An 11,148-nucleotide genomic window follows, 5' to 3' on the forward strand; every position below is an offset into this window, starting at 1 on the left:
ATACACGTACACACACACACACACACACACACAGAGCTCCAAGCTGCAGCAATAAATCCTGTATTAACATGGATTGTCCAGCAAAGTTTACACCATTAATTCCAGTCATGGCAAGTGTAAGCAGAAAAAAAAAAAAGCAACAAGATGCTAATACATCATCATCAGAACTTTTGATTTAACCAGTCCAAAATCAGAATATAACAAACCACTGTATGGAAAGAAAAATCACAATTCAGAAAGGTAATGCACCAACAAAACAGTTATCAGGCTGAACTTAGTAATATATACACCGTACCCGGTGAAACGGAATGTCTTTCATCTCTTCCCTGTGATCCCTGGCATAGTCCCAAAGGTAATAATCGAGTAGAACCGCATTGATCTTCTCACGCATGTCCTGACCCTTCTTCTCATAAAGTTCCAGCAGGTGCTTACAAATCAATGCACAACACCAAATAGAACAGCCACGGATCTCCACCTCCTCTCTATCTCCAGACTGGAAAATTGTTCCTGCAGGACACAAGAAGACAGCAACCCAATGACTTTCAAGAGACAGAAACTCCAGAACCATCTAAATTTGCTTCCCCTCCTCCACATTTATGCAGCTTTCATGACTTACACTACAACCACTAACAATGTTGCTACAGATTTAAGTTATGAATTTTACCATATGCATCTTTACTAAGAAGTTGCAGTGCTTTTGCCTGGGTCAGGTTTTTTGGTAGTAGGGGGGCTACAGGGGTGGCTTCTTTAAGCAGAAAGAGTTGCTAGAGCTTCCTGTGTAGCTCACAAAATTAGGGCCAGTCGATTCTAAGCTGGACCCTGCACCTGACCCAGGCCAATTAGTGATTGGGGTAACGCCTCTGTGAATGACATATTTGAGAACAAGAAGGAGTTGTTGGGCAGTTGCAAATCTGCAGCAGCAACAGGGAGGCAGAATGTGAAAACATCTCTGCAGGCATCAAGGTCAGTGGAGAAGGAGGGAGAAGGAAGGAGGGAGCTTAGGCACTGAAAAGACTACCCTGTGATACGTGGCGAGGACCATGGTGAAGCAGGTTGTCCCCCTGCAGTGCATGGAGGCCTCCGGGGAGCAGAGACTCATTCACAGCCCATGGAGGACCCCACACTGAAGAGGGTGGATGCCTGAAGCAGCTTGTGACTCTGTAAGAAGTTCACCTGGAGCAAGTTCCTGGCAGGACCTGGGAGTCCATGGGGGAGGTGCCCATGGTGGAGCAGGTTTGCTGTCAGGACTTGTGATCCTGTGAGGGACTCAGGCTGGAGCAGTTTGTCCCTGAAGGACTGTTCTGGTGGATGACCCAGATTGGGGCAGTGTGTGAGGAGCTGCCCCTGTGTGAGGCCCCATGCTGGAGCAGTTTCTGAGTAACTGTAGCCCATGGGAAGGACTGTCTCCCACAGGAGGCACTCCACAGTGTAGCAGTGGGAAGTGTGAGGAGGCCTCCCCTCGAAAAGAAGCAGCAGCAAAGTCCATCTGTAACGAGTTGACGACAACCCCGATCCTCTATCCCTTGCACTACTGAGGACAAAGGAAAGGGAGTCCCTGGAAGAGGAGGGGTGGGGGGAGGTGTTTTTAAGATGGTTTTATTTCTCATCTCCTGCTCTTATTGTTTCCTTAATAAATCAAACCTTTTTCTCCCTAAATTGAGTCTGGTTTGCCTGTGATGCTAATTGCTGAGTGATCTCTCCATCCTTATCTCAACTCACAAGTCATTTGTTACATTTCTCTCTCCTATCCAGTTTAGGAGGAGGAGTGATTTTTTGACTGGGTGGACATTGGGCTAAACCACCACACCAGTTTACCTCCCATTCAATTAAAACAACACCCTGTAACCTATGAAAGTTGTTTAAGTAAAGATGTTTGGGTTATACTGCACACTATATGTCTATTCCTTCACCTGCAGAGTGCAGTAAAACACAATTCCAAGTTGGTGTATTTTCTGCCAGAATAAGATTTAAAAATATCAAGCCATACTAAAACCCACTTGCATTCCCCCCAAACACAAAACTACAAAGGGATCTATTTGTTTGAATTACTTGGAGTGTCCTTATTGGGATTCATGGAAAATACAAATTGTCTACATGATGTATTTTATATATACATAGGCATATATATATCTATATGGCCATTCTGTTAAGTTCCATGGACTATTACATTCATCTGTTTATCGTGCTGTGTAATTTTAAAATTGCATAATAGCAGTCCTATCTCTAAATGTAGTAAAATTTTACAGTGGAAAATGATTGGTTTATGATTTTGTTCACTGGAATTCATAGTAAGTACTGGAAGACAGAACCATGCTTAAAAGCAAGACTGTCTTACACAACTGGCTTAATTTAAAGCAATATTTTTTTTCTACTGCATGCTTAAAATATTACATTGTTTGTCACTAGCAGTTCAGTACAAAGGTGAACCCCTGTGCTTCTACACCACCTTTGAAGTAATAAAGAAATAATTCTCTTATCTAAACCTTAAAAATCACAACTATACTTATGCTGTAAAGTGTTTTTGACAACAGGAGTCCTTCAAAAAGTCAATTTTTAGTCTCTTATCAATGTTTAATCCAAGGAAAAAGTTAGATCTTTATAAAAATGTAACCTCAACACCTCACTCAAAATCATTAATAGAGAATAAACTCCTTCCTGTTACCTCACCACTACATAAGAAGTCCTTGTTCCCTGGAGCAAAACTAAAAAATACACATAACCCTTGGATAGAGAAGTCATTACATATCAAAAGTAGCTTTAGCCTGCAGTTGCAAGAGATAAGATTACTGCACATTAGTGAGGAAGCAACAAACCTTCACATAGTTTCTTCATTAGTTCTTCAGAATACGTCATTGCTTTTAAGTGAACAAGAACTTGAGGAATTCGGTAGTCAGCAAATATTGTCAGACTAGAAATGTCATCAAAAAAGCCATGTCCTTTGCCTTCTAGTACACTCCATGTGTCAGCCACAAGTATTTGTGCCCGTTTGTAGAAAGACACTTTTCTTTTCTGATGAAAGAAATATAAAATTATGTAAGTGCCTGATGCATCAGTATATACTGGGAATTACATATACACAGAGTCAAGTAAGAGTTACATTGTTCTATGAAATATAAACTATCATTCAGCTACACAAACATATGAGTCAACTAAAACAGAAGTGCAACACTCTGAAGTACCTTAAAAGCTAAGTGATACCAAGCCACAAGCAAGTATCATGCTGGATACTCATAAATAAATAAATTGAAATAAAAGAAAAACATAAGTCACTGCAGTGAAGAAAGAGATGCTACAACTGTTCCTTAGAGCAAAGCATACTTTTTGCCGTCATTAAACACTACTCTCCAAAATGCTGATAACAAGATGTCCAGCTACACTTCACAGAATAACTTCTGCAAACATCCTGAAAACCGGCCTCTTGCCCTGTGTTCTGTATTTGACATAGACAAGGCAAACTTATTTCAGGAGAACACAGACAGATTTGTGTGTTAAATAACAGAACACCACTTGAAACATTGTAACAGGATGTGAACAAGTAACAGACAAAATCCCATCACAGCTCATAGTGTGATCCTAAAGCTAATAGAAACTAAGGACATCACACATTTATAGCATTAAGATTTTTCCAATATGGCAAAGAACTGATCATCTCCACCACCACACCATTTTGCAAGAGGAGAGAAAGAGAAATTAAATGGAACTTTTAATTCTGTGCTGGAATTTACTTTGGAAGAAAAATATTGTCTGGGATTTGCTATCCAGCACATGAATTTTTAATTTTATTGTTTCAATTATTGTTAATTTTTATGCTGCACAGAGCTTCTGAAGTTTACATAACATTGTCAGTATAAAAAAGACTGTTAAGTATTTCTAGTAAATTTTCCCATTGTTCTTTTAGACAGAAAGCAAGGAAAGCATTAGGTGAGTGACACTATGTCTCTAAAGATAGTACCACGTGTCAAAAAAAGGAATACTTTACCAGACAGCAATACAACTATGCTTTCCCCCCACCTCCCAACAACATGCTCACTTTCCAGGAAAAGAATCAGCCCACCTTTAGGCACATGAGGACAGTCTGGTGACTTCCTTCTTGAAGAAAGTCCAGCCTTCCTGGACTTTTTTTGCCTTTGGGACTGCCTCCCAAGGGACTCCAGGAACCTCCCGGACTGTTTCCTCTCTGCTTCACTGTTTTTCTGCCACACATCTGATAAGTTTAAGTACCTCAAGAGGACAAAGGCTAGCGATTGCAAGACTTCCCCTAGATGCTTATAAAATATTTCATCTGTCTCTTCCTCTTGATTGAGTGGTCTGTAACAGACTGCCACCATGATATATGCCTTACTGGCCTTTCCTCCCTTAAACAATCGACCCTATGGTCACCATCTGTTGACAATCAAACCACTAACATACATAGCTACCCCACCAGCTCTCCTTCCCTGGCTTTCCTTTCTGAAGAGTATATGGCCATCCATTGCAGCACTCCAGTTACGTCAGTTGTATCATAGTTTTTCTGCTGTACAATGGCTTCCAGCTCCTCCTGACTGTTGTCCATGCTGTGTCCATTGGTGTAGATAAATTTCAGCAGGGCTATTGATCCTACCTATCCTCCCTGACTTTGAGGGAGAAGCCTTCATTCCTATATGACTGTTCACAGGTACTTCCATGGTTTCTAACACATTGACAACCCTTGTGTCTTTGCTGATGCATGGAACTCGACACTTTGCCATCACTGAGATGGCAGAGCAAAGGACCTCACTAGCATACCATGCTGCCCCCAGGCTTATCTCTAATGAGCCTAGCTTTACCCCTTTCCCTCTTCAAATCTAGTTTAAAGCTCTTTCTATGAGCCCTTCCAACTTCTGCCCAAAGAACCTCTTCCTCCTTTGTGACAGGTGTACCCCATTTGTTGCCCGCAGGCTTGGTGTCACATACAGGGACACCTGTGTCTCCTCTCTACTCCAATATGCCAGTATCAAGCGACAAGATTAATCATAACCTACTGATATTAAAAGAAATGAAGAGTATTGTGCTGGAAAAAAGCAAAATGTGATAGCACAGTTAGTAAAAAAAAAAAACAAAGAACAAGAGGATTGTCAGAATTTCACAACCTCTGTCCCAGGTGGTGGGAAATAAAATGTCAATGCAATACCAACAACCGGAATCTCAGAAAGGGCTCTACTGTGTCTATGCCAGAACATGAAAACTCTGATACGTGAATATAACATAGTCTAAGATTTAAGCTTCTGCCAAGATTCAAATTCAGCACAGCATCTAAATATGAACCATCTAACTAGTGTGGCTTGGATGAGTGGACAGTGAGGTGGATGGAGAACTGGCTGAATGACAGAGCCCGGAGGGTGGTGATCAATGGCACAGAATCGAGTTGGAGGCCTGTGGCCAGTGGAGTTCCATAGGGATGGGTTCTGGGGCCAGTCTTGTTCAACATCTTCATCAACAACCTGAATGTTACCTTTTTTTATGATACTAGCGTTGCAGAACATAGATTATAACTGTGTGAAATAATCCTCTATGTCCAGCCAAACCCTAGGATCTACTGTCTGTAGTACTGGTGATAGTAGTTGATTAGTGTTTGACAAACGGGGAAAAAAAAGGGAGACTGGTTTTCTTACGTCAGGGAAGACGTAAGAAAAGTCACCCATTTGGGGTGACTGTTGTTTTCCCAATTGCATTTTAAACTCCTACTTCTGAGATCATTCTTCCATTTCTGCTTTTTGAAAAACAGAGCTGAGAATTAATTTGATCTGATGATGTTCGTCAAGGACCTGGATGAGGGCACTGAGTGTACCCTCAGCAAGTTGGCTGATGACACCAAACTGGGAGGACTGGCTGATTCCCCAGAAGGCTGTGCTGCCATTCAGCAGGATCTCGACCAGCTTGAGAGCTGGGCAGAGAGGAACCTCATTGAGGTTCAATAAGGATGAGTGCAGAGTCTGGCATCTGGAAAGGAACAACCCTATGCACCAGTACTGGCTAGGGGTCAAACCATTGAAGAGCAGCTCTGCAGAGAGAGACCTGGGAGTCCTAATTGATAATAAGCTAAATATGAGCCAGCAATGTGCCCTCATGGCCAAGAAGGCCAATGGCATTTTGGGATGCATCAAGAAGAGTGTGGCCAGCAGGTCAAGGGAGGTTCTTCTCCCCCTCTCCTCTGCCCTGGTGAGGCCTCATCTGGAGTCCTGTGTCCAGTTCTAGGCTCCTCAGCTCAAGAGGGACAGCGAACTGCTGGATAGAGTCCAGCGCAGGGTCACCAAGATGATCAGGGGACTGGAACATCTTTCATATGAGGAAAGGCTGCGGGAACTGGGGCTGTTTAGTCTGGAGAAGAGGAGAATGAGAGGAGATCTTATTAACATTTATAAACATCTAAAGGGTGGGTGTCAGGAGGTTGGGACATCCCTTTTTTCTATAGTAGCTAGCAACAGGACAAGGGGTAATGGGATGAAGCTGGATGAAGTCTGCTACTGCTTTTAGGGAGGCTTGTTTTACAAAGCACTCAGCATCATCTCATGAAAGACATTACATCAGAGAATACAGTCAGAAGATACTCTATCACTCTACTTGGAAGATATGATCAAAATTAAAATAAAAAACATAAAAAATGCTTCATAAGTAAAAATAATTACAATAAATCACATCAGTAGCTTCAATGGTTAGAAAGAAGATCCGATTTTTCATGTAAGCGTATCTTATTTCATAGCAGGAGACAAAGGGAAATAAAATGATGTCATCTCCTGAAGGGCAGATTCAAGTGACAAATACAATAGCTCCAAAGCTCTAGAAACTCTTGTTCCCAGGGAGTTACCTTGAAAATACGGCACAGACTATTAGTGTAGGCTAAACTGGGACTCAAATAAAGTCTTGTGGCCATAATGATGTAACTGCTGAATACTACTGCAGATGTAACAGAATACAGGAGCAGCTCCATTCGACACACATACTACATAATGATCACATCTGTACAAGCAAAACCAGAGACACAGAAAATACCAGACAGCCTATGTTTACCTCTCATCAGTTTCTTTCAGGAAAACTGCTCCAAAAAGCTCCAGTACACTATCAACCCTAGCAAAAGTATGGGTTACTTCTGGCCTGTAGGAATTGATGCAATACCTGTTGAATCAACACAGTCATAACATGGATTCCCACTATGATGTACATTTGCACAAGCCTCCAAGTTTTATTTCTTTCATTAGCTGCAGAGAAGAGAGAGATGGGGGGAGGCAAGGTGGTAACAATTGAAAGGAAGAACAAAAAAGATTCTGATTTTTCAGGTAGAAATTATCTTAACTATTATGCATTTGCAAGGAGTACAGAGGAGTCATGACCTAACTGGGAATTTTGTTGTAATTTATTTTGACATACTCCAAGTGACAGAGATAGCATACTAAAAAAAAAGTTTCTCCTCTGGGAAGAAAAGTGACTCTTGTCATTAGAAATGCATTCCCCGGTAGTTAAGGACTTAAGATTCTTTTACTGCTAATAAACTGTGTGGTTTTGTTTTCATATATTTAGATTAATAGAGAAATGAAATCTCAACAATTTTACCCCAGCTTAACAAAAAACTATACCATGGTCCAGGAGTATTACTCACAAAAACATCTCCCTTATCTATATAACTCATAGCAATTTACGTTATCAATATCAACTGCTTCAAGGTCTGATTTTTCTTTCCTTATAGAGACAAGTATCTTTAGTCATTTCAGTCAAAAACATTAAAATAATAATTTTCTTTCTTATTTCTCCAAAACCTTTCCCTTGAATACATCGAGTTCCACAGAAATGTTTCTGTTCACTTTCTATTTGTTGGATTAAGAACATCAACAATTCACACATATCCTCTAAGAAAAAAAATTAAAAGATAGCTTTTGGGTTGTCTTGTGTAAAGTCAGATCCAACAAGTTCTTACCGTAAGAAATTCAATGCTAGAACCAGCTTACCTCAAATATAGTTTCATCTCTGTAAGAAGGAAAATTTTCCAGTACCAGGTGTAGCAGTTTCTGAGCACTTTTCTCACTCATTTTAACACAAGTGAGGAAAGAGCCTCCGAACTTCTCTAACAGAACTGTTCCACTTTCATTCAGTACTCGGTGTCTTTCTTCAATCAAAGGAATGGGTACTTCCGTGTCAGAGCGCAATACATGCTTAACTTGGTCAAGCGTCATTGTGGCAAAATATGACGCACTGGTAATAGGTATTCCTTCAGAAAAGTAAAAACAGGACCGTAACGTATCTTAAGACATAACGCAGTGGCCTGCTATAGATGAGAACATTTATATATATGATCTAAAGAGTGTATCAACTTTTAAAACCTCAACTCTTAAAACTACCCGAGTCTTCGGCAATGCCCACACTAGCATAGCTGCTTAAGAGCAAACCTGCCTTTTCACACAGTGCTTCCTTGTACAGAGAAGAATTTCCAGTATTTGACCATGGAACCTTTCTTACCTTTTATATCCATTTCTCCCCAGCTGCTTAGTCTTCGAGTGTGGTGATTACACAGCACACTGGCGAATATAGTTAGCACACAGTCAGCACAGGCCTGTTTTCACTTAGCTCCTGGTCCAGCTGCCTGTACTGTCTCAATGCAAGCCTTTCCTTATTTTACAAGCAACTATGCAGGACATTAATTAAAACCTCCATCTATACTTACAAACAGATTTTTTTTTCTTTTGTCTGATGACGCCAACAACAGCAAGCACTAAAACACTGTTTTTGGACACTCAGGGGTGCCTTTCAAACTTACTGGAACAGCTTCAGTACTAGGTTAATTCACAAGATTCTCAGTTTAAGCCTCATTCGCTAATTTGTCTTGGAAATACACAACACGTGAAATAATAGAAGTCACGAACAGCTGACTACAGGCATCCCTTAAAGTCTTTTTAATGGAAAAGATACAACCCGGTTAGAACCACAAGTCACCTAGCTTCTGTACAAGGCATCGTTAAAGCCCTTCGGTTACCTCCCCAGACTCGACGGGACAGCATGCACACACGGATCTGTGAACGTGCGGCAGCCCGCAGAAACCCTCCGGCTTCTGAGGTAGCTCCTTCGTTTGATAGTCACAGCTCGGATTCTAAGGCCTCCCACCCTCCGCGGCTGCTCGGCGGGGCCCCCCTGCTCCCCGTGCCGTGCCAGGCCTGGCCCGGGCCCCGCCGAGGCGCCACCGCCGCGAGTCCCACTCCCAGAGCGCTCACTAACCGTTGTCGAGGGCCCTGTTGACGGCGGCACAGAGGGACCAGTAACCGCTGTAGGTTTTCCCCTTGTACTTCACCAGGTACTTCTGCTCCTCCTGCTCAGACCAGAAGGAGAAGTTGAGGGTGTCCACCAGGAACACCCAGGCCACCGCCTCCTCGCTGGCGGCGCGGGGATTCAGCTCGTGGAGGCTCTTCCACCCTGCCAGCCCAAACTCCGCTGCCGATGCTTTGTCGAACAAACTCTCCGCCACCCGCCGCGCCCCGTCCTCATCCACGAAAACATCTTTGCTGTTGTCAGCTATAAACTTGGCGGACTCCAACGGAGACGGGAACACCTCCATGCTCAACACCCCTCTGCGGCCAGGAAACACGCATGCTTTCAAGCCCAGCCCCTACGTCGCGCCGCGCCGCGCCCCGCCTCGCCTCGCCCCGCCCTGAGCTCGCCAGCCGCGGAGCATTGACGGGAAGCGAGGCTGCAAGAGGCCTCCCAGCCGCCAGCTCCGCGCCGCGGCGCAGCGCGCATCCCGCCACTGGGCCGCGGGGCGCCCCGTCTCCCGCAGCCGGCTCTCGCTCAGCGGTAGCGGGCGCTCCGCTCCCCACTCACCGCCCCTCACGCTCCGTCCCGCGCTGCTGCCGTCGTGCACTGCACAGGCGTGCAGGGCGGCGCTGGGGCCGCGTAGCACAGCGTGGCCGTGGCCTTCGCCGCCGCCCGCATGGAGCGCGGCCGCGGCCCCTCCGCCGCCTCCTCCCTGCCACTCTCTTTCAGGCCGAGGTCTCTACCCAGCCTTTGAAGAGGAGCCCCGCACCGGTTCAGTCCGCCCGGCGGAGCGAGTCCTAATCTGCAAGAGGGCAAGGCACGCGCTGCTGGCACCCCGCCCCCGCCCCTTCCCCCCCCAGGCCGGGTGGCTTTCAGGGGCAGCGGGAGAGGCGAGGCAGTGAGGGTAGAGCGGAGAGCTACGGGAAGATGCGCCCCGACCGCAAACCTGCGGGAGCTCCGAGATGCATCCAACCATGTATGGTTATTACAAGAAATGTCCCCAAACTCCTGCCGAGTTGGAGGGGCGCACACGCTAAGGAAAATTTCCGGAAGATCCAAGACGTTGGAAGGGCAAGCTAAACTCCAAAGCATCCCCTGCAGCCCGGTCCTGCTGCAGGTGCATACGCGGAAGCCTCACACAAAAAAGGCTCGGCACGCCTGCTTCAGTTCTTACCTCTTGCGCAAAACCTCTGCCAGCACCTCAGCGATCTCCCTCTGCAAAGGAGTCCGGCCCTACCTCGCAGCTCTGCTCCTTATCCTCACCTCCCCTGCCCCTTACAAAGTAGCTGTTTATTAGGACAGGATTGCCTCACACCGTTAAAGCAGCAAGGTGAAACGTTTGACAACCCAAGGGGAAAAAAATCCCCTAACACAGTAAAACAAACCACACTTCATCTGGACCAGTCACACCCATATAGGCAACACACGTTTTGCATTTTTTGTTTTTATTCAGGATGTGAAATTAAAACTTGTAAACTATAAATACAAAGGCCAGGGTATTACATGAGATATCCAGAGGCTTTATAATTTTTATTTTCTCACAAATAATTCCTATGGAATTCAACATAGAAGAGGGAAACAAAAATTTTCCATACAGTTAAAAATGAGTTAGATACTGTCAATTTGCCAATTCAGAAGAATTTCTACCTCATACAAATAAAAGCTTGGAAAACAACTATAATTTATTCAGTAATGGTACAGCAACTCTTGTTTCTAACAGTGTTATCTGCATTAAGCAAGCTGTCTACAACCAGGTGTACTTCACCACTGTTCACTCCGTGACATCACAAAGTTTTAAAATATTTTATTTCTATTCTGTCACCAATATATGTATGTACTGCAAAGAGGGCCAAACACTTGCAAAAATGTCAAGTTTTACACATTTGCATGAATGTT

General features: G+C 44.1%; 1 protein-coding gene across 1 annotated transcript; it reads right to left on the bottom strand.

Moving 5' to 3' along the window:
* Positions 1-64: 64 nt before the first annotated feature.
* On the bottom strand, positions 65-9,566 carry QNG1 (Q-nucleotide N-glycosylase 1). Its single transcript, XM_062018108.1, has 4 exons — positions 9,220-9,566; positions 7,959-8,218; positions 2,814-3,009; positions 65-507 (listed from the first exon to the last, which is right to left on the bottom strand). The coding sequence occupies exons 1-4, from the start codon at positions 9,554-9,556 to the stop codon at positions 275-277; spliced, it is 1,026 nt and encodes a 341-aa protein (XP_061874092.1). The 5' UTR covers positions 9,557-9,566; the 3' UTR covers positions 65-274.
* Positions 9,567-11,148: the final 1,582 nt, after the last annotated feature.

The sequence above is a fragment of the Colius striatus genome, chromosome Z (assembly GCF_028858725.1).
Source record: "Colius striatus isolate bColStr4 chromosome Z, bColStr4.1.hap1, whole genome shotgun sequence".
In the NCBI taxonomy this organism is placed as follows: domain Eukaryota; kingdom Metazoa; phylum Chordata; class Aves; order Coliiformes; family Coliidae; genus Colius; species Colius striatus.